Below are 24,977 nucleotides of genomic sequence, written 5' to 3'. Positions count from 1 at the left end.
GCTATCAAGCCGTGAAAATTTATCTCCACGTGTTTGAATAGATTCACTTGTTAATTTTTTCTCCTGTTCTGGAACTCCTTGTACGCCGGCTGCTGCTGGCAAACTATTTATTGATGCTGTTTTTACACTTGCTTGCATTTTTTGTAAACTTTCTTGAGGAATCAAAACTATTTTTCGTGGTCTTTCCATTTTTTATGCGTTTAGAAAAAGATGCAAAATAGGTGGCAACAGAAAGCCTAGAAAACTTCCTCCTTTTTGTACAATAATGCGCTTTTTACTCTTCCAAAAAATTTTTTTTCATTTTGTAACTTTTGTTAAATTACGCAGAATTGTTTTATACTTTTTCAGCTTTTTTCGTGACGTTTAAACATACAACACCTTTTAATACGTTCAAGGCACACTCACAAATGTACTTTACAAGTTTTTCATCGGCAGTACGCAATTACGCTAGTCGTTGTTCTTTATTAGAATTTCTGAATGCCTGCAGCAACACAAAATATTTGTCTTCAAAAGGCGATGCACTATTCTTCTTCCTAATCAACGCTCGACTCTCACGAGATGCTCGCTTCGCCATTGTCGGATTATAACTGAACCGATATTTTCTCTTTACACAGCATTTAACTTGCTGTACTGACTCGACGAATATTTGGGAATATAAACATAATGATATTCATCATCAGAAAATATACAACTACGGTAACGTAACTCGTCAGGTGTACTCTGGTTCAAATCAATAACTAAATAACAATACGGCTTTATAGTACTATCATAATAAGCTTCTTGCAAAAACTTGGAATATTCGGGGTATAGTTGACGAGCCAAATGCTAAATCTGTGCACGGTCCCTTAAATAAAACTATATAATTCGCATTCAGCGATATATCGCGCTGTCCTTTGTAAAATATATTCTGACATATGTAAATCACCGATGCATTACGATGACGACTTCCCTTACTAAACAAATCTATTATTGTACCATTATTCGCTGACTCGCGCATCAAATCATCTATTATTAACAATTTTCGTTTTTTCGGATCGTTCGGATAGTCCTCGTTTCGCGGTAATCCTTCACGAAATTCAATCTCTACATTCTCCACTCTATAACTTTCTTGCCATTCACTATAATAAAATATTATTCTACCAAGCTTCAAATTAGCCAACACATCAAGATGCTTCAAAAATCTCTGTACAAACACTGTTTTACCTGCGGAAGTAAGACTAGCGCAAACCACGGGTGCATAAAACAAGTATCCATTTTAGCATATAAAGACACACTAACAAAAAAAAAAAAATATACGCGATCTAAGACCCTTCTTGACCGCCACGATCCCCACCCCAGGGGGCCTCGCCAGGACTCACTCGCTCTTACGTCATCACCTCCCACCGCGAGACCCAACTAGACTTGCCCCGACGAGCCACGGCGCCACCCCTCCCCTCTTTTTACCTCCCTTACCTGTCTGCCTGGGCTTGCCTCTCTCTACTCATGTGCGAGCCTACTTCTGTGCAGGTATTCTTGCGATTATATTTGGGTCTTGCTTGCGTTTAGAGCCATCCGGAAGACTGTGCACGCTCCGGTGCCTGGAGTGTGCATCGTCCTGCCCTCAGGCGTCTTGGCGTCTTTGCAAAGAAAACACTTTATCTGTTTGGTCGGTACGTTGCATGCCGCCGCTCTATGTTTACCCGCACCACACTTCCAACAGCTAGGGATCCTGTCAGGGCCTTTGCATTTGGCTTTTACGTGCCCGTAGCCAAGGCAACGGTAGCATCGCGTGACGCTCGCTCGCACCCGCACTCGGCAGTTTACCCAACCGATGCGGATCTTTCCTATTTTGAGCAGGGCGGCGGCCTTGGTCTGGTCCAATTCAACTACTGCCATCTTCTGCTCTCTCGTGTTTGGCTCGAACAGATGGATTTTAACATCCTCTTCGCCACAGTCCGTCACGGCCGCGATAGCACTGTTGATCTCTTCCTTTGTCGTAAGTCCATCGATGTCCCTGATCTCTAGTGTTATCTTGGAGATCTTGTTCTCAATCGTGCCTACTTGTCCGATTGCGTCTTAAATAGCTTTTTGCAATGACTTTATTTTGTCACTGCTCTTACCTACCCCCACTAGAACGCCACCTTGTCTTTTTTTACGGACGAACTTGACCTCTGTGTTTAGTTCTTCCGGCTTTGCATGTGCCTTCATCTGACCCAAAATGTCAGCATAGATTTTTCCACTCTCCGGCTTTATCAGAATGGCGTCCGTCCTCTGACGTAGAACCTTCTCTTCTCTCTTCTTTGGTTGGGTCTGCTCCGGTTTGTCCTTCTGTTTCTTTTTTGCCTTCCTGCCAGCAGCTACGTCCCATTGTGTCTGTCTATGAGAAGTCTGTCCGTTCCCGTCGCTGTCCCTACTCGTCGAGGGAGCACTTGTCCTTTTTGTCTTTTTTGACGGGGGTATCGCCGCCTCCGTCGGATGATGCTCGTACCCTCTTCTTCGACTTTGCCGTTTTTTGGGACTTTGCATTGTCCGCTCTAGGTTGTTGAAGGGGCTGCCTCTTTACAACATCCTCCATCTTGTCAAAAAGCGTGACAGCTTCGATCAACATTGATCCTATTAAGGGTAATCCATCTTTAATCTTGGAGTTCACGCCCTTCTGCTCATCCAGGGTTTTGGTCATTTCCCTGGTCATATCTCTCACTTCCCTTATCTTGTCACGCAAGCTGGCATGGGCTTGTAGGCATTCTCTTGTGGTCTGGCTCTCTTCACCTACCGTTCCACTCTCGTATCGGTATCCTGCAGCAATCATGGCGCTACCTATACTGGTACTGCTGCTTGATTGGTGGATTAGATATCCACCGTCTTGCGTTGTCGGCACCCTTAAGGTTTCAACTTCCAGGTTCTCCTGTGAGTTTTCCCCAAATTCGTTTGTGGTTCCCACATTATAAGCATTTTTCTTCATCCCGGCACGTGTCCGACCCTGGATCCCCCCGTCTATAGGGGCAGCTGACATGGCCCCAACACATAACTGTAGGCGGTGCCAGACTGGGTATATCATGTCAGGGTATAGCACGCGCTATTGCACTAGCCCACCTCCACTCTCTCAAGCCTCCCACTCAGAACAAAGGTGCTTGGCTCTCTGGAGAGTTTCCGGCGGATGTCACACAATATCACGCACTCGCTTGAGCCGGTTGACCAATACTAGCTAGATAACCGGCCTCCCGTCTTGCTGTTAGCGGGAGCCAAAGATGGTTGGCGTCACTTCAGCACGCAACCGCGGGTCTTAGAGAGACCGTTAGATCGCCTCTCCATCCAGGATCTCCTTTTGGCAGCTTACGGGTCGCACCGCACGGCAAACGCGGCGGCCTGATTTGGTCCACGAAGCATATTTTATTTCTGCTCTGCCCTCCGAGGTGTGTGCCTCGGCGAGCACTCCTTCATCCGCCACCCGGGGGACGCGCCACATACGGGCTTCCCCGCATAGAGCATAATTGTCATTATTATTATTATATTTCTTATTATTGTTTTTAGTATTAAAAAGATCATTAATTTTTTCAATATTTTAATTTATATCAGGTAATTTATTTTTATCATTGATACCAATAAAAATGGGTTTGTGATCCGAAAAATAAGTTTCGTACACTCCTGCCGTGAAACTTTGTATAGTTTCATTGGTAAAAGTAATATCTATTTATGTATTAAAATTTGTTGTAGAAATTCTTGGTGGAATTGCTCTTTTTAATTTTTGATTGTTCAAATATGTTTCTATTGAATTATTTTCTAAATAAACTTTTCAAAATGTTCTTTGAAAGTTTCATTACCAACTGAAGGTGATTTATAACCAGTTAAAATATACATGTTTACAATATGTAAAAGTACCATATCAATGTGATGTAAACAATTATTTTTATAGACGTTATAAATATTTTTGTCAATGATGTTATATTCTTTATTTTCTTTAACAAAACAAATGATGCCTTTTGTTGATTTTGTATTATTATTATCTGATCTATATATTATTTTATATCTAAGTATTTCGAAAATATCTGAATCTATAGTACAAGTTTCTGAAAATATGAACATGTCTGCCTGTTTGTACCAGCAATCAGTAATGATATGATTATAATTTTTTTTTAATGATCTAACTTTTTGATAAATTATTATGATTCTTTCTTCAATATATTTTGTGAATAATAGAGATAAACGTTTATTTGTTGTCAAGTTGTTCATTATTGCTTTTATATTATCATCAGATTTAGTTTTATTGAAATTTTTAAAAATTATAATATATATTGTTTATTTTTTACATTATATTTATTAATTACAGCTAGAAATATATTATAAATTAAACATGGAAATGCTTCTACAATTGATAGACTAATTTTCCAGTTGTACAAAGCAAAAAAGCAACATTCTCCAACTAATCAAAGCGAACAAACAGAAAAATTCCAAAAATGCAATGCATCTATAATCTACATTAAATTAAAGAGCTTCATAAAAACTTAGATTATATTACACATACACGTATGCATGGCGCGTAAGGCAAATTATGAGAGTTTTTTTATTTGAGTTTTCTTCTATTTTTTTAACATTTTTGTCCTGGATAATAAACTGTATAATAGTTTATAATACCTTATTGATAATAGATCAATAGATAAGATGTTATAAAAAACACAGATAATAGATCAATAATTAATTGATTTATTGTTTCACTTAGCCCATACTTATTATTAAAATTTAACTGTCACACTAACGTTGAAGTGTATTCAACTGTATACTGTGTTAAATGTTGGGGTGCGGAAAAAGTAATTTCGTTTTTTTTTTTCATATTTTTTCAGGTTTATTTTTATTTTTTAATATAAATTTTGAAAACTAAACAACGATATATGTGCCGTTCTAATCGATAACCTTTTGCCACTTTTCTGGCAAAACCATATTTTTGTCACTGTAGAACTTCTGAGATTTCTGGGCGAAAAACTCAACCAAGTGATTTTCACAGGCTTCTTTTTAATCCAGCTTTACACTACTCGGAGAGTTTTGCAGAGACTGGAACAAATGATAGTTCGACGGGGCAAAGTCCAGGCTATACGGCGGATGTATAAAAAATTCCCAGCTAAACTCTCAATTCTTGACCAGTCATTAAAGATATGTTCGGTCTAGCTTTGTCGTAATGGAAGACAACGCCTCTCCTATTGATCAATTCTGGACGGTTTTTTTTTCAATAGCCTGTTGCAATCGCACAGTAGCAGTCGAATTAATGGTTTGTCCAGGTTCAAGCAGCTCATAATAAACAATACCCTTCCAATCCTACCAAACACTCAGCAATACCTTTCTTCGCGTCAATACGGGCTCCGCAACTGTTTGTAAAGCTTCTCCGGGCTTCAAACACGATCTCTTTAGCACATTATTGTCGCGCGTGGTCCATTTTTTATGGCCCGTAATTATTTGTTTCAAAAATGGCTCGATTTCGTTTCGTTTCAGCAGGGATTCACAAATGGAAACTCGGTCCATTAAATTTTTTGACGTTAATTTGTGTGGAACCCAAGTATCGAACTTCTTTTTGTATCCAGTCTTATGTAAATGGTTCAAAACTGTTTTATAATCGATGTTTGGTTCCATAGCGATGTCGTGAGATGAAATATGGCGGTCTATCTCGATTTATCCAAGAGTTTCATCGACTTTTTTGACGGTTGCCCGACCAGCGCGAGGTTCAGGGCGATCGAAGTTTCCGGAACGAAATCGAGCAAACCTATTCTGACACTGGCGTTTACTTAGTCAGTCATCAATATAAACACTGCACGATTTTCGATGAGCCTGCGCTGCAGTTTTCCTTTCTCGGAAGTAGAAAAGCAAAATGTGGCGAAAGTGGCCTTCTGGAATATGCATTGTCAAAGCGCAATAATCTTTGAATCAGTAAACGGGTGACGCCACTTTGTACTCTAGAATATTCTATAGACTTTAAATTTCTAAACATGCTTTGTGTGGCTTCATTGAATAAGCATTACTATAGATATACAACTTTAACGTCATCTATTAGAAAGAATCGAAATTATTTTTTCCCCGACCCAATAATTATTTAAATGTACATTTTTGAAAATGAATTATATTGATGTCATTTTGACAGTTTATGAATATTACTTTTCAAACTTAGTAAAATTTGTGTTTATTATTTGTTGATTTATTTCCCATTCACTTCTTAAGAGTACTTCAGCAAATATGCATTTGCTGGTCACTTCCTGTTCATTTTCGGTATATTTTCGGTTTATTGCTGGTTATTTTCGATCACTTTCGAATCATTTTGTATTTTTTCCGATTACTTCCGGTCAACTTCCTGTCTACTTCCGGTTGACTTCCGGTCAACTTCCGGTCTACTTGCGGTCTACTTGCGGTTTACCCCAACCCCTAAGGAGTTGGGGATGAAGTGAACTTATAGCCAATTTCAAAGGTGGTGTGCCCCCTTAATTGAATTTGTTAATTCGAGAAAACAAGATAAGTTGCTTCTCACTATTTTTATACTTTTGGTTCTTTAATCCTACCGTAAAACCTCAAATAAGGTCTCAGATGAATTCTTAGGCAAAATCTCATCACGCGTGAAAATATCATATGAGATCTACATAACCCTATAGAAAAAAATCGCGTGACTAATCGCGCGATTCATCTAAAATAAATTTTTCAATAAAATAAAATTGTTTAAAATACAAAATTATTAAGCGTGGTGGCCGATTTAGGTGTTATTTATCCGGATGGTAACGCCTATACTGGCCACCTCGCTAACTAATTTTACATTTTAAACTAATTTATTTTATTTATATTATATAATCGCCGGACAAATCGCGCGATTTTTTTTAGTAGGGAAGATCTATATGAAATCTAATTACGGATTTCAGATAGATTTTGATCAATTTTAATTTTTTTCAATGTTTTGAATCCAATTAATACATTAAAAAAAAATGTTTTTTTTATGTGGCGTAGGCAAAGCAAGCTCTGTTCAAGTGGCCCTCTGACACTAGATCCTCACAAGTACAATTGTAAAACAAAACTTTCTTAGGGCGCGTTAATTAGCCTAGTTGGCTTCTCCTTTTCAGTTTGAAATCTCCGTACATGCCACATCCACGTGGGTGATTAGGAGTTCAGGATCGAACTAGTCTTCTTCTTTCTGCATCATATGGACGGCCTCGTACGGGGTCGAAGCTGTTGATCCTACGGACAGCCTCGACCCCGACACCAACGTTTCTCGACAACAAGTTTATTTAAACTCAGTAAGTTTTCGACAATCGGTAATTGTTAGTTATGGGATGTTAAAAATGTACATACTAACTATTTATTTACATTCTATACGAAACGCCAGTATGTGCAACCCATAAAAAAACCTTTCTAAAAGGTAAAATATTGGCGAATAAAAGTTTCTTATAAAAGTAGTGTAATGTTGAAGAAAGGTATATGTCAAAGAATTGGCAGCGGTTTTTTTACTTTAATTCTAAGTTGATACAATAGTTTGAATTTATTAATATTAATTAATTTTGTATATTTAATAATAAAAATAAACTTATTATGCACTCATCAGAGCATTGTATGTGACTTGTGTATGACATTAAACCAAAATGGAAAATTTCCCTTCTAACGTCTTGGGTAAAATATGATTTAAGCAAATTCTAATAATAAAAGGATGAGTTAAATTTTAAATTACTCATCTAGCTTGGCATTTCCGAAAACATATTTAATTATATATTTTGTATCCGTATTTCAGAAATTATTAGAAAAATTTTTAAAATCTTGATTTCCAAAAACTACGAAGTGCACCACCTGGAACTCGTCATCGGTCACCTCTCAACACATAGACGCCGTCCTCGAATAGTAGTTACATATAGACACCAAAAACTTTAGTTAAAAAAGTAATTTCATACTCAAGATAATTCCTGGAGGCGACGTTAATACTATCCACCTTGGGCACCTCGGACCAGGTACTTCGGAGACCGTTGTCGTCGCGATATTCGTGTTCAGCAACCCCAAAATCCCTGAATAACAAAACTGGACTTATTTCCAATAATATTTACTGAGTTGTAAATTTTTTATTTATGTTTGTATGCAAAAAAGCATTTTTGGATAAGTAATTGATGAATTTAGTTTACAAAGTTTATGAAAGTTCTCACGAATCAAACGCAAATAATTACATTAAAATCCATCTTACTGCTTAAAAATCGATAGTTCATTGCTTTATTTCCTCGACTATTCAAATTTTCGCGCCGTCGATGTTCGAAAGCTACGTGACCAGACGAGATACAAATTTAACTTGCAATATTTCGCTAATAAAGTAATCTTTTAGAATAAATCTTTTTCCCTTTAGACAGATTAAATAAATAGCTTTCAAGTCGATGAAACGGGTATAAGTGCAACAATAACACTGACGCACAAAAAAAAATATCTGACCCCGGCACATGACACATGTATTCCTACGTATTTTAGCTTGCTAAGAACGAATCCGGTACGAAAATTGCTTCATCACCTTCCAGTTTTATTTAGATTGCAAGTATTAATGAGTAAATTCGAGAAATGGACATGTTTGCCAATTTTTCGGTATTTACTAAGTTTACTGGGTAATCTAGTATTGAAAAAAAATATATATCTATATATTTGTTTATTTTGACCCGCAAAATACCAATCTGATGTCAGATTTGATCCATTACCCGCTCTTTTTTTTTAATCAGGAAAATTAGTCAAAAAAAAAGAAAATCAGCTTTTTTTATGATTTTTGCGCCGTTTACCGTGCTTTAAGTCAAACTTTCTATTTAACAGACATTTTTAGGTATGACTACGACACGGAAGTGCCTTATAGTTTCGTGCGCGAAAAATGTGTGAGATGCGATATCTCACGCAATTTTCGACTGATTGGGCTGATATTTTGGGAGGAGTCTGCTCTCACACAAATTATAAGACTTATTTTTTCATCCCGGTCCTCTACGTTTTTTTGAAATACAGGCACAATTTGTTCAATTTTTGCGTGTTTTTTACTAAAAATTTTGGTGTAACATGATTATCTCTGAGAGACTTAAACAATCGGGCTAAAAACTTGTGTGCGAACTCCCCTCATAATATTAATGCATGTATACGCAGAATACGGTCACCTCCAAAAATCGCTAAAAACGGTTTTTAGTCCTAACTCGAATTCTCAGCATTCTAAAAAAAAAAAAAAAAATAGATGGAAAAGTAGTACATATTTGAAAAATACAACTTTTTCCATTAACATCAAGTAATAAAAATGCTTATAACTTGAGTGTACAGCTCAAAATCAATTTTTTACAGCTAAAAAAGCAATTATTCGCCATAAAACTTTTCGGATTTACGTTTTACATGGAAATGTTAAATGACAAAGTTGTAGACATCCTTAAAATACAACTTTTACCGTAGCAAACATTTTTTCCAAACACTTTTTGATAAACAACAACTCTAAAAGCGATTTTTTAGAACCAAAAGCAGTACAGTGCGAGCGCAAAGCGCGAGCGTTACTGGACGTGTCTTATACGCAAAACGCGAAGCTTTTTGCGTGCCTTGCATCACGAAGCGATTCAAGGCGGCAAGCCATCGCGGCCGTAAGGCTGCGCGTAGCGCGCTAGTTTAATATAATTTGAGTCACTGAATACAAATCTGATGTCAAATTCGATCCGAGCCCATACGCTCTTCTTTAAAAAAGTAAAATAAACTAAACACCGGAAAATCTTATACTATACGGGTTATACTACATTTTCCAGCGATCGCAGCTCTATATCTGTTAGCAACTATGCTGATACAGAGATACTTACTACAAGAAGACTTTTGAAAGTTATGGCAGGTACATCAAAAAAAGATTCACTCACGATGCAGGGATTAGGAGACACAGTATCGGTGGCTGGTCTGGGTGGGAAAGCGGGTACGCAGTCGTCGTCATTCAGCGACCGTAGCTATCTATCGGTTGGCAACTTGGCCGCTGGAGAGTATAGGATTACAAGAAGAAGAGATAGGCCGTTTCACATGTGTGCAAAAGACACAGGCATTTTTTATTGCGTCTGTCGAGATTCTGAAGTACGTAAATTACGTAGACAAATAAGTGATCAATTGATAGATATATATAGCAGATGTTTCAAAGTAATTGGTTTTAGTCAGCCAGAAACATATGCTATGAATATCTATCGATATACAAAATAAAATTGGAGGGTGATAAAGCAAATCTCGTACCGTTTTCGTATTTAGTGAGCCAAAATACATAGGAATACACGTGTCATGTACCGGGGTCAGATATTTTTTTTTGTGCGCCGGTGTAATGATATAAATGCGTTTGGAAAATTATTCTGTAGTTAGAGAAAACAATATCTAGTAGAGTATATTAGGAACGCGACCCACATCGTCCTTGTGTCGTATGTACTTTGTATACTTTTGATCGCCAGCGCGGCGCTGTTGCGCCCCTTGATAAATAAAAGACCTAAAGAGTCGTATCTGCTCCACCAACGCTGCATCGAGCCAATATTTTTAATATGAAATTCTACGTATTGAATTTAAGTTCTAGTGCAAAAGCAGTATCGCAATTCAAGAGTCGCGGCTGGGGAAGAGCTCCTGATTCTGCATAGTAATAAACTTTGGTGGGTTATGGGAAAAGATAAACAGGAAATTTATTGCTCTTAATTTTGCCTACTATTAGGTTCAGCAAACTTTTCTTCGTCACTTGGTTCTCACATGTGCGAATCGACAGTGCAATTTATAGCTTCAGGCCAACACAGTTAGGAGTGGTTCTATAATCATTCCTAGACTGCCACCGACCTCAATTGGGAATTTACTCCACGGGCTATATAGGTCAATCACAGTGAGAAAAGGCCAATCTATGACTGCTAAGTGAGAGAGTCGAAGGTGAGAGACGTTAGCGTGGGCATATTAATTGTATATGCTTTGAGTTCCTTCGGTAGACCTCGGTAAAGCGTTGGTTTTGTGGATAATAATTGGCGAAATCCCCATCAGCCAGTAGATGGTGTGACGAGTACCGTTTTGGTACAGAATGAAGATTATAATACTAAATATATTATAACAAGCGCCTTTGTCTTAGTGGGCACGAGTTTTCAGCGGCTCGAGGCTCTAGGGTTTGCACGGGAGCGGGTGTTCAACGCGTCGTAACTTTGCTCCAGCCCTTTGCTTAGTTAGCTTGCATTCTAAAATATATTCATATTCTATTGCTCGTGTTTTTTGGTCAGCTATTTTAGGTTGTATTTATTTTTTATATATACTAGCAAGAAACGCTCGCTTTGCTCGCGATTTACAAATTAATTGTAATGATATTTAATTATTTGACGTGTAATTAAATATACTATTAAATATTAAATGTACACTCGATGATAAATTCTAACCAATCAAACGCAAGATTTCAAAAACTTTTAGCGAGAATTAATTACCGTCGAGTATAAATAAATATATTCAATATAGTCAACATTCTATAAAAGTAGTTATGGCTACTAGTATACTTTAAAGTCTTAAAAACAGAAACAGACGCTGGAAAGATTAAATGCTTCAATTACTTCTTTGGAAAAGTATAAATCATTACTCTTATACTTTTGATGAGCACAAAAAAATTAAAGGTACGGTTTATTCTTTTGTGAAGATTCAATATCACAGTTTTATTTTTTGAAAATAATAAAATATGCCTTCGTCATTTCAAAAGAATAAATGTCAAGTTTTATTCTTTACCAAAGATTGAATCGAGCGATTTCATCTTTATCAAAGAATAAAATGTATTCTTACGATTCAAAGAATAGACCGTTGTTGTTATTATTAACAAACAAAAGAATTATACATGAACATTGATTGTTAAATGATATTATTTATTAATAGTTTGAATGTCCTGATGTATCAAATAAAATAAATTCAATGCACGACTGGATCTGCAGGTAACATCTTGTGATATGCATGAATACATACAGAATTCGTCATTTTATATTTACAAACACAATTATAAAGCTTTGAAAAAAGAGCATAGCTGCACAAACAACTATTTGCAGCATCCTTTTCATCTGGACCAAATCTGCATATTACATCTTGTGATATGCATGGATACATACAGCCTTCGTCATTTTATATTTACAAATAAATAACTTAAAAAAAAAGATTATATTTGCACAAATAATTATTTACAGCATACCTTTTATCTGGACCAATCTTAAAATAATCTTTATTAATCTATATGTATGCATGTATTATGTGTATACATATGTATATATGTCATAATATATGTCGAAAATATAAATACCAAAACATTAATTCTTTCTATTTTTGCTTCTCCCTAAGAGAAAACTTTGTAATAGTAAAATATTCAGTTCCGCTAAAACGTCGTACAAACTCATTTGAAGGTGTTTAGAGTACATATCTATGGTTTTTAGAAAATGTCCGTGCGGATGGCTCTGTGTATGTGTGTGTGTTTTTTTTTTATGTGGCGTAGGCATAGCAAGCTCTGCACAAGTGGCCCTCTGACACCTGATCCCCTCAGGTACTATCGTTGAACAATACTTCCGTGGGACCCGTTATCTAGCCCTTTTTTGGTTTCTCCTTTAAAGTTTGACATTTCCATACATCCCCCATCCACCAAGGTAATTAGGGGTTAAGGATCAAACTCGTCTACTTCATTCTGCATCGTCCAGCCGTCTGCTTCCTGCAGCATCGTTCGGTCGTCTACTTCGAGCAGCATCGACCGGCCATCCACTGGACAGACTCAATCTCGACACCTACGTTCCTCTGCATCGGGTGAGGGAGTCTGGTCTCAAATCAGTTCCCTACGTTCCTCAGCATCGGTCTGAGGAGCACTTAGAGGTACTCAACTCTAGCTTCTACGTTCCTCTGCATCTATCAGGGGAGTGAGAACTCAACTCTGTGACCTACGTTCCTCTGCATCAGTCCGAGGAGCGTTTCGTATCTACTGCCTAGTGGCTTTCGTCTAGCAACAGTTTTACTCAGCTGTTTCGCCTTGTCCTTCCCTTATTTTCTCTTCGTCATTTCTAACCTACTTGAGAATGGTCCTTACGTAGTTGTTTACTGCACACCAGCCATCCTTCGACGCTAGCATAGCTGTCATCATTGACTCAGGGGTCACTCTAGTCTGCAGGTAACGCTCGAGTTCATTCGTTCCATTTCGTATCGCGAACAGTTACAGAAGACATTCTCCGCATCTTCGTTTGATTCCAATCATACTGGGCAATTTGGATTATCCTCTATCTTGAAGCGGTGTAGGTAGGCTCGAACGCACCCATGTCCGCTCAAAAACTGCGTAAGGTAGTAATTCACTTCCCCGTGTCGTCTATTGGTCCAGCCAACAATACGTGGTATAGGGCGGTGCGTCCATCACCCCTTTCCACTGGAGTCCCATCGTCTTTGCTACTCAGCTAGGGTTTGTTCCTTTGCGGATTTCCAAACTTCCTTTTGAGTATTGTCACCACGCCGGCTTTCTTCGTATATATTCTTTCGTTCTTTTGCTAGAAGGTCAATAGGCGGCATACTTGAAATAACGCACACTGCATCTTCTGATACTGTTCGGTAGGCAGAAGCGACCCGCAATGCACTTCTATAAACTGTTGACAGCTTTCGTGCATAGGACTTCACCAACGTAGCGTCCGCCTATATTGGGGCACCGTATAACATAATTGATGTAGTTACACTAGCTAGGAGTAACCTTCGACCTTGCGTTGGCCCACCTACGTTTGTCATTAGTCGCGATAGTGCAGCACCGACTTTTGCTGCCTTATTGCTGACCCTCTCGAGATGCTGCTTAAACGTTAGTCTGGCGTCCATGGTGATTCCCACGTACTTAATGGTCGGCTGAGTGTCTATTTCGTGTACGTCTACTGACAGCGTTATTGTCTCTATTTTCTTCCTACTAGATAAGGATAGCCTCCGTTTTATGGCTAGCAAGCTCAAGTCCAGTCTGCTTTAACCAATCGTGGATTATGCCTACTGCCTCGTTATCAATTACCGTCACCTCTTCCTTTTGCTTTGCTACTACCACTACTGCAATGTCATCTGCAAACCCTACAACCGTTGCCCCTTCGAGTAGCTCTAGCCTAAGTACTCCATCGTACATGATGTTCCACAATAATGGGCCAAGTACTGACCCTTGTGGGACCCCTCCGGTTACTTGATAGGTTTTCTTACCGCTCTCTGTGTCATACAAGAGGGTTCTGTCTTTCAGGTAGTCAGACATAATCCTTCTTATATATGCGGGTACTTTTTTTCGTAGTGCCTCGTGTATCTTGCCCTAGCTGGCTGAGATAAACGCATTTTTAACATCGAGCGTAATAATAGCACAGTACTTCGTGAATCCTTCTTTCAATCTTTTTCCTTTTATTGCAGTTCTAACGGTGTCGACTACCAAGCTTACGGCGTCAAGAGTGGAGCGCGTTTTCCTGAAGCCGTTGTTCCGGACGTAACCGAGGGCTACTAGGGATAGCAAGTACGGCGTATTTATTCTTTATAAATAATATATTCTACCTATTAGTAGTTTTAGCGAACGTTTCTCCGTCATTTGGCTCTCATATGCGCGAATCGACAAGGCAATTCGTGGCTTCAGTCCAATACGGTTAGGAGTGGTTTTATAATAATTCCTAGACTGCCACGACCTCAGTAGGGAGTTTACTCCATGGATTTTGAAGGTCACTTTCAGTGCGGAGAGGCTAAAGGGCCGATCTGTGACTGCCAGGCCAGAGAGTCGAGTGGCGAGAGGCGTGCGCGCGGGCACATGACTGAGTGTATATAGCTATAGATATAGAGGAGTGCGCGCACTGCTTCGAGTCCCTTCGGTAGTCCTCGGGAAAGCGTCTTTGTTTTAGCGGACCCGAGTTTTCGGTGGCGTTTAATGAGTAGAGAGTCAGTTCTCGGCGACAACTTGTGAGAGAAGGTCACACAAGGACCTGATCGTTAGGAGATTTCAATAAATTCATAATATCTGATCAACAATGATTTCACAGTTTATTTTTGAACCTTAATGTAGTCTTGTCCCATACAGCCGTATTGATATTCCGCTAGTTTGCCTGGTTTTTCAATGACTTGGCCCATTCTAACGCCGATTATGCGCTCTAAAATCTTGCCCGGGGTGTCTAGCATGCAGAGTGGTCTGTATGAGGCAGCTGTTCCAGGTGGCTTATCTCCTTTTGGTAGTAGCGCCAGGCGTTCCAGTTTTTAGGAAACGTCCCTTCTTCGAGACATGAATTGTACAAGTCCACAAAGACATCGGGGCGTGCCTGTATAGCTCGTTTCAATGCAACATTGGGTATGCTATCCAGACCTGGAGCCTTGTTGTTCCCAATTCTTTTGCATGCAGCTAGCAATTCCTCTGTGATTGTTGGAATGATTTCGTCATTTGCCTCCGCTTTAGGGATAACTGTTACTTTCAGTTGAAGGGGAAACAGTGTGGTGACAATACGGTCCAGCCATTTCGGGTTCTTAGGAGGGGGGATATAACCTCCCATTATCTTCTTCATTACTACTTGGTATGGTCGCCCCAAGGGATCCAGCTCAACCTCGTCCTGTAACTCTAAGGCACCGTCGTTTATTTTCTCGGATTTTTTTTTGAATATCCGTTTAACATCCTTCATTTCTTTATTGAGGGCGTCTAATATTTCTCTACCACGACCAGTCTTGTAGTATTTCTTCCGAGCCCGCTGTTCCCATCTTCTGGTTCGATGACACTCTCTGCAGGCCGCGTCGATTTCTTTATCCCACCAGTATACTGGCTGTCGCCTAATGTGTGTGTAAGTATACCCTCATAATTCTGGAACCACGCGATTGATCGTAATAAAATTTGGCATGCATATATGTTTTCTGATACTGAATTTTGTGAATTTTTTTGACCATTTTATGGCCATCTTATAGCTATTTTTCGATTTTTGAAAAAATATTTTTGCTTTTTTTTAATGATATGATTTATACAATATATTTAACCATAGTGTACCTAAAAGAACATAAAATTGCCTATTTTTCCCGCAAGATTTTCCAGATTGGCTGTTCCGTTCAATTGTTATGATAAAATTTTGACAACGATTTTTTGAAAAAATTTAATATCTCCAAAACTAAATTGTCAAACGTTTTGGAAAAGTTTATGACAATATAAAACGATAATATCTATTTGCTGTATAAATTTTAAGCCAATTTGGCGTCTAGTTTTTGAATCGAAAACCGAAAAAATTGGATTTTCTATGTCGTACGATTACGGGAGTAAAAAGGCTTTAATTAGGTTTAAATTTTGGGAAAAGATCTTTTTCTTACCTTGGTTAAGTTCTTTTTGCAGCTTATGAAACCAATTAGTTTAAAAGGTATTAAAATTGAAATTCTTTGTTTCTCACCCTGTATACCCTGTATAACTGAAAATTACTATTTTTGTTAAACCTTATATCTAAAGTTTAGAATGTTTTAAGAAAATTCATGATTTTTGAATAATATTTTATCTATTAAAACTATAAATTTTGTTGGAGGAAGCTAAGTGCCAAAGAATTAGCAGCGGTTTTTTTAAATTGTTCTCACAGCTTCTAATGCATCTGGACCAAATCTTAAAAATGTTTCATGGTAGAAATGTAGATTTCTATCATATATACCTGTTTATCTAATTTAATAGTTTTTTTATTATAAAATACATTTTAGTTTTGGGGAATAAATGCAAGAAAAAATCCAGACGGATGTACGGACGAACGGACAGTTTTTAATCGCTTTTATTGCTAAACACTAATTGAAATTTGATATAATTGAAATTTTTTCTGGTGACCTGAACGATTTAAGTTCAAAGAATATTCTTATTGTAAAATAGATTCAATTTGTTTATTTTTTATTTTATAAAAGTATTATATTCGAAATTCGTTGAAAAAATGTCATTGTTATCCACATCCATTGGTACGATTCTTTCAAAACGATTAATACATTTATCAGTTGTTTTGTCAGCTAAACTTATTATTTTAAAGACATTATACATTATTTTTTAAATGATTTTAAAAATTTTTTAAGAAGTTCAGAAGTTTTTTTGTGTTGGCTTCTAAAAGAGTTAATTAATGATAGTAATGTTTCTTAAAATTGTAATTTCATGCAATAGTGTCAGAATTAATTTTATTTTTAGAATCTTTTGATATTGGAAAAATGATCTCCCCAAAAAAAACTTTTTTCAAAAGTAAAAACCTCGGCAAGAAAAAGTAGTGAAATCTATAAACATAAAAATACCAAGTAAATATTTTTTTTTTTTCTATATGCCCTAAGATAAAACTAAAGTTAAAAGCAGCTTTCCTAAAAAATATCCAAAGGCGTATAGCAAAAACAAAACATTTACTTGACATTTTTATGTTTAAAGATTTCACTACTTTTTCTTGGCGAGGTTTTTACTTTTGAATAAAGTTTTTTTTGGGGAGATTTCACATCTTTTACAAAGCATATTCTCCTTGAAATCTTGATCTATTTGATAGACAATAAGCTACTACTCTGGTAGAAATCTTGAGGAGTTGTTGCCGATTAATATCCGAATTTGAGAAATTACACGAATTAATTTGAACCGTTTTCGCCAGTTACCCCGTGATCTGGTGACGTTAACCCGTGGAAAACTTTGTAACGACCCGCCAAGCAATATGAATTTAAAATTTTAGGTTATGATTTAGTGCAAGAAAATAGATCATTTAATATAAAATCGAAATTATTTATTAATAAAGACATTAAACATTTAACTAAACATTAATTTGAAAATATTTATAAATGAAAGCTTACATTTTTATCCAGTCATTTTTAATTAAGTAACATCAAAATTTTATATCTTACCTCTGGTAGCTGATGTCCAAGTTCAGTATTACTATTCCATTTGTGTTGTATTAAAGCTAGATATCTGAATTTTTGTACAGATATTTGTTAAACTGTTTAGAAATTAGTCACCGTAACAGTTTTTACTTAAATGTCCTAGTTGGAATTGTCAGCTTGAGGGCTATGAGAAATTTTGGATTTGGCGGGTGACATTTCTTGTTAGGCTTGTTCCAGAGGATCTAATAACTCTAGCCATTCATATTTCTGGTTTCTAGTGTATTTTTATATCTAGAAAGTTATTTAGAAATTGTAGTTTATTCTTCTTTGTAATTTCGCGCTACCGCTGATGGACGGGACACAGGAGAAGGCGACTGTGACGGAAGAATGGGTGTACACGAGGAGAGAGAAGAGGCAGGGAAGTTCGGTGTCACTGTATTTATTATCCCAAAATATCAGAGCTCCGCTCGCTTGAAGAGTCACCGGTGGTCTGCCCGCTCGCTCGTCGACGCGACTCCTCGACGGCGAGCGGTTCCACGTGCCGAAGTGCAGCGTTGCACTTCTGCACGCGGAAACTTTCGGGCCGCGGTGTTTTTCATCTGACGATGCGTCTGGCGCATCGTCGGAAATGCAGACCATCGGAGATGCCGCCGGAGAGCCCAAAGCTCGTCCGTGACACGTCCGAGGTCGCGTGGGCAGACGTTCCCGTCGCCCGAAAAAAAAACAGTATTATGCAAACTTATGCAAAAAATAGTCAGAACACCGCGCCGAAAAGTGTATGTCATTGCATGTCGACCGTGCTGCCAGCGGTGGCGCCCCGCCGACGCATGATAACTCATATTAGTAGGTCCCTGTTTTACCGACAGAGTATTGCCTATCGACCATGCTGCCAGCGGTGGCGCCCCCCATAAACCAGTGTTGTCGGCGGTGGCGCCCCCGTTACCGACCCCCCCCCCCCCTCCATAGCTCAGAGTGAGTATCGGTAATTTACTTTATCGACCTGGGATGCGATGGATAATTTAGAATAGGATTTGTAGGATTAAAGGTTAAGATTAATAAATAAATACATCAAAATATTCATTTTTATTTTACTTTATTAAAAAAAAGATAGGTACATAAAACATTATTTGTAAAGACATGTATATTATAAAATCTTTCAGAACTTCTTATAAACTTGATGTTCTGAGATACTTTCCAGTAATTCATAAGATCTCGTGGTGTTTGTAAATCACCGAAACTATCAAAGTATGTAACCTCATTACCAATTTTTCGATAAGCTACCCAATGCCAGGTCCACTTGCATCATCCAGATTAATGACTGCCGATTCTCTGGCTCGACAACCGTTTGAAGACAGAGCATTTTTCATAAAAACTCCTCGAAAATTTGGTATATTCATTAGGTTTACATATTTGAGCAGATCGTAGTCGGTAAGTGCACGTTTAGGCAATCTTATTTCATCAAAGATTTTTTCCTTCCTTTACACTTTTTGTTCTTCTTCTTCAGAAAGATGCCGAAACCTTTACGATGAGGTTTTAGAAACAGTCCTTTACCGAGTGCCAACATTTCAATTTTTTCATTCTGTCTTTTTTACTCTTCCATTTGTTTCTTAGCAGCACTTGCTTTATTTATTGCTTTAGCGATTCCCGCAGCTCCTCTTGCAAGTGAGCCTACTGCACTGAGACCAGCAAAAAGTGGGATAAGTGCTGGAAGAAAGCCACCTACTTTGCTGGGAACAGGCAATATGCGTGAAACATTAACTTTACTTTTTCCAGCAACATTTTTCACATGCTCTCGAGCCATCTTTAGTATTGACTTTATCATAGAGCGAGAATCGTTGACAGGAATGATAGGTTTTCCCATTGACTTGATCAAATTTTTCAGTGTAATCTTTTTCTTTGAAATCGTTTTCTTAAGTTTATTAGATCTACGCCTGCCAACTCCTCTTACTCCTCCTCTTCCAACACCCAAACCAAGCTTTGCTTTTAACTTCATGGTATTTGCTATAGCGAAAGCTGTCGCTTTTTCTTTCAAACCAGCGTCTCTAGATTTCACTCTCTGCTACGCCTTCTCTGCTAAAATCTGATCAGCTGCGTTTCTCTCTTGAATGTTATCAGGATTTTTTGAGTAGGCAATATCGTGTTCCTTACAAGCAGCGTCTAGAGGATTTATTCCTGAATCACCACGAGCTAAATGTTTAGCAAGTTTAGTACCTGGACCACAGTACTGATAACCAGGCACATGAAGTTCAATGGGTAATTTATTAATCAATGTATTCACTAAACCTGTACCTTTTTTCTGATGCATGATACTAGCTCTTAACAAGCTCATGCGAGACTGACTGAGGGTACTATAAATGCTCATATTTATAATATATCGAGTCAGTCGTGATATGAAATTTTAAGAAGCATGATGGATCTTAAGAAGGAGGCAGCAAAGTTGCCAGTAGTTAATTTCGATCTCTTGACCCAGCAGCAGCAAAAAAAACAACACAATCGTCATGGAAAATTGCTACCTAACAGTATAAGAGCAGTATTTTGTGGTCCGTCTAATTGTGGTAAAACGAACGCACTCTTATCTCTAATCATTCATCCTAATGGTTTGAGATTTGAAAATATTTACGTATACTCGAAATCTTTGAATCAGCCTAAATATAAATTTTTGGAACAACTTGTTGAGCCTCTAGAAGGTATTAAATACTTATCGTTCGGTGAACACGATCTCGTCGTATCACCTGATGAAGCTCAACCCAACTCAATTTTTATCTTTGATGATATTGCCTGTGAGAAGCAGGATAATGTCAAAGCTTTTTACTGCATGGGCAGGCATAAAAGCGTGGATTGCTTTTACTTGTGTCAGTCGTATGCGCAAGTACCGAAACATTTAGTGCGTGACAACGTCAACTTGTTGGTAATTTTTCGACAAGATGATATGAACTTAAAACATGTTTATAACGACCATGTTAATACAGATATGACATATCAACGCTTCAAATATATTTGTTCAATGTGTTGGAATAATAGCAATCATAGTTTTCTCGTTATAGACAAAGACCGTGATATCAATGATGGTCGCTACAGAAAAGGCTTTGATCAGTTTGTAATAAATATACAGAATACTGAATAAATTTAGCATTTGATTATGAGACTCTAAACTATCAAGATGTCTGATTTTGATCAACAAACTGTAGTTCTACGTGAAGTTGAGAAAGCTCGTACAGCTTTGAAAAGAAAGTACGATTTGGTAGTCACATAAATTGGAGGTGGAAAAAAATTTGGAGGACTCGTTCAAACCGCTTGTGAAACCACTGGAAAAGCCAATCGATGTAAGTGAGCATATTAAACAAGAAAAGAGTTTATCATCAGTGGTAGTTAAAAAAGAAAAACGAAAGATGAGAAAATTAAAATTAGAGCGTATTGAAAATAATAAAAAAGACTATGATGATGATGCTGATGATGATGATGCTGATGCTGATGATGATGATGATGATGAGGATGATCCTGGAGAATCAGCTTTTGACTCAGCTGTGGGCGATTCAGATATTTCAGATCACGAAAAAACTGTTATTCAAAATAACGCTGCAAGTGTTTCAGATGTTTCGGTTGTTGCTTAAGGGACAAACACGAGCCTTAGATACAGTATATGGAGTGCGAAAAATGCATGATAATAAACTAACGATTGGAAATACTCCTATAAGTTTTGACAAAGATAAAATTATCGTTGGCAATAAAGTGTATGAAAAAGATCTCGGTCTTGTGGAATTGTTGTTTAAGAAATATCCTGATGACACTTTAATCACTGACAATGATAAGAAGAATTATGCTAAGATTTTAAAGACACAAATGCACACAAAAGATACTATAAATCGAAGGAAGATATTCGTGAAAAAGCAAGTAAGAAATATACTGATTTTGTGAGTAAAATTCTCAAGGTTGGTAAAAGTGGTAAGGGGCTTATATCATATAAGATCGCTCATAAAAATACCCATACTGAATACCGTTATTGGGATGATCCAAATGAACTTGTAGATCGTTTAAGATTACTTATAGCTGAAACATCTGCTGGCAATAATAACCATGTCAATGAAATACAGTCGATCATTGAGGAGCTTCGTGAAGCTGAAATTATTTCGTAACAACTCAGTATCGAAATGAGTATTGATGTGTTTGGACGTCAACTAGTCCTTGCAGGCACATCTCGAGGACCGCCTGGACTAGGATTCAAGCTGACTAGTAATGGAAATTTTGATTTAGAGAATCGAAAACTGTGTTATGTTGGTGATGCTGTGGATCAAGATGATGCTGTAAATTTAAAGTCTGTAAAAAAGTTGATTGAACAAAGAGCTGATAAATTTGAAAAAGATTTACAGGAAGTGGAGAGTCTAGTAAATGATAAAATTATAAATACTGAGACAGAATTTTCTAGAATAAATAAAACGCTTAGAGATTTGCAAGAGAAATTACAAATCTTGGATTCTGGAATAAATAAACCTGTAAATCATAATGAAAGTAGGACTAGTGGAGGAACTTCATAAACCTGCTCGACGTAATTATCCACGTCGTTCTTTTCTCAGCAAAAATATCGATGAAACTTGGCAAGTAGATCTTGTTGAAATGATTCCATATGCCAAGCAAAATAAAGGGTTTAAGTACCTGCTCACAGTTATTGATGTATTCTCAAAGTATGCTTGGACTGTGCCAGTGAAACAAAAAACTGGAAAATGTGTAACTCAAGCTATGAAATCAATACTATTGCAAAAAAGAGTGCCCAAGAATTTGCAAACAGATCGTGGAAAAGAATTTTACAATAAAGATTTTGACAAACTAATGAAAAGTTATAAAATTCATCTATACTCTACCTTCAGTAATCTTAAGGCATCAATTTGTGAACGTTTTAATCGCACTCTAAAAAGCATGATGTGGAAGTTATTTAGTCTGCGTGGTAGCTACAAATGGTTGGATATCTTACAAGATTTAACATTGCAGTATAATAATAGTCGACATCGGGCAATAGGAATGAAGCCTGCAGAAGTAGACAAAAGCAAAGTTAATCGTATTCTTAATCGAATTAATAGGAAAAAGTCAAACAGCCTAAATTTGTTTAAATGAGCTAAATTTAAAATTGGAGATAAAGTACGTGTAAGCCGAATCAAGGAGGCTTTCGATAAGGGCTATCGATACACCCAATTGGTCAACTGAAGTCTTTACAATAACGCGAGTTTCACCTACGAAGCCCTATACTTATCATCTAAAAGATTATCAAGACAAACCAATAGCTGGAGGATTCTACGAGGAAGAACTTCTCAAGACTAAATATCCAGATGTCTATTTGATTGAGAAAGTTTTAAGAAAAAGTGGTGATAGAGTTTATGTAAAATGGTTAGGTTTTGACGATACTCACAACAGTTGCATTAATAAAAATGATATGTAAAAAAAGAAAACATTAATAAATTATAATTGATGTAAAATTTATTGTTCATTTATTTACATGTCCTTCAATTTTTTTACAAGTACTGGCAATATAATTTCATTTATTTGTAAAATTCTTCTCCTAAAACATTCTCGATCGCGTGCAACCTGCTCCCACTTGCCACATCGAGCTTCATGATGCGCAAATTTCCATTTATACATCAAGTGTATGGTTGGTTCTTCCTTGAATCGTACACGCTTCTCTTTGCTGGAATCAGACGTTTCTAAATTGAATTTTTCGTGAAATATGTGCGTATGTGTATAATTCGAACTTACCCATTTTGTAATATTTTATAGTGCCCCCAGGCAAGCGTATCAGTAGTATTATCTTGAAGAAATCTTTTATCATCGTAAGGACTGAGAGCAATCTTCCTCTGTCTAATGGTCTCCACCTTGTGAAGTTTGGATCTTATAGCGTACTGCTCTCGACTCTGAATGCGTGAATTTCGTAGACAGTCCAAATAGTCATTAAATTCAATGGTTTTCTTTACAACTAAAGCTTTGATACCCTTGATTTTTTTCATACTATCTTGATTATTAACACGTGTTCTGTACATTTTGCTTCTCAATCCAACAAATTCTGTAAGAATCTGACCATTGCATTCATCGTTCATAAGTCCTACGACCTTTTTATTAACACATGGCATATGAAATACATTGTCTGTCGGATAATCTGATGTATCGAATTTATGAATATTCTTCTTCTTCTCTCATCACATTTAACAGCATATATAAAACTATCAGTATATGTGTATAATAATTTACAATTATCTTTGTACATTTGCCGTATATAATTATAATGAAAATCATACATCAGTGTCTTGGAGGGATCTAAAGCTACAAGCCCAACATAGATTGGCTTATTCTTAAGTATATCAGTCTTATTTAACTGTATTGCAACTAGATTCTCATTAAATATGGAACTACTGTGAAAGTTTGGCTTCGAAATTTGAGCTTCGACACCATATCTTCCATCGTATTTACTCATTAGTTTGACTGTAACTCGTTTTCTAATATTTTCCATGGTCTTGCCAAATACAGCATTATTCATTAGTTTGAAAATGTTTTTTTCAAATTCATTTTTTGCTACTGCCCTCATACTAGTGTTCAAATCAATATATGATTTGAGCCAGGGAGGCTGCTTAAATTTTAGAATTTTATGTATTTTAACGAGTCGAAGACCGTTTGAAAGAGCTTGTTGCAGAGCAATATAATGAATAACGTAATTTCTTTTAGGTTGAAGTGTAGCTAAAAGTTTTTCCTGCTTAGATCCCGGAGGTTTTGCATGTTCTGGACAGAATGGTAAATCATTATGATCATCGTGTATTTCAGGAGGATAATCTAAATCTACTTCTAAAATATAACCATGAGAAGCGTCTGATGCGATGGAAAACAATTCAAAACTTTCACAATTTTCAAGCCACTGAAATTCATCATACGGAAGATACTGTGAAATCCCAAATCCGTATAAATTATTTGTATCTAAATAAATCAAGTATTCATTTGCTTTATCTTTATCATACTTTTCAAGCATGTACTTATGATTAGCTGCTGCATACCGATTAGAGCACTGACTCAAACCACCTCGAATTCCTCGTTCTATAAAAAGTACCATGTCAATGTCTGTTAGAAGTTTTAATTGTACACCTGTATGTTTGAGCATAGCGTCCCAGGAAAAGACTGGAGTAGTGTAGTAATGAGCAGGATCTAGATTATAAACATTCATGCTCTGATCTCGAAAATTTTCGAAAACGTCTGCTAACAGCAAA

The 24,977-nt window shown here is 37.1% G+C and overlaps 1 protein-coding gene across 10 annotated transcripts in view; it reads left to right on the top strand.

Moving 5' to 3' along the window:
* The window catches only part of LOC100677985 (polyphosphoinositide phosphatase), a 489,206-nt gene that overhangs the window by 369,028 nt on the left and 95,201 nt on the right, over window positions 1-24,977 (top strand). The window contains exon 13 of one of the 10 annotated variants that reach the window (XR_004345258.1): window positions 14,332-14,431. The exons of 8 other annotated variants lie outside the window; for them this stretch is intronic. Coding sequence is in view for 1 of the 2 variants with exons in the window: in XM_031927130.2 (XP_031782990.1) it covers window positions 24,445-24,460 (16 nt within the window). In the remaining variant the exon portion in view is untranslated. Of the gene's footprint in view, window positions 1-14,331; window positions 14,432-24,444; window positions 24,731-24,977 lie in introns of those variants that run through there. One more of the 10 variants, XM_031927130.2, reaches the window with a different exon arrangement.

Source organism: Nasonia vitripennis, assembly GCF_009193385.2.
Source record: "Nasonia vitripennis strain AsymCx chromosome 3 unlocalized genomic scaffold, Nvit_psr_1.1 chr3_random0010, whole genome shotgun sequence".
In the NCBI taxonomy this organism is placed as follows: Eukaryota; Metazoa; Arthropoda; class Insecta; order Hymenoptera; family Pteromalidae; genus Nasonia; species Nasonia vitripennis.
Note: the sequence above shows the minus strand (reverse complement) of the source record. Positions and strands in the feature narration are given on the sequence as shown.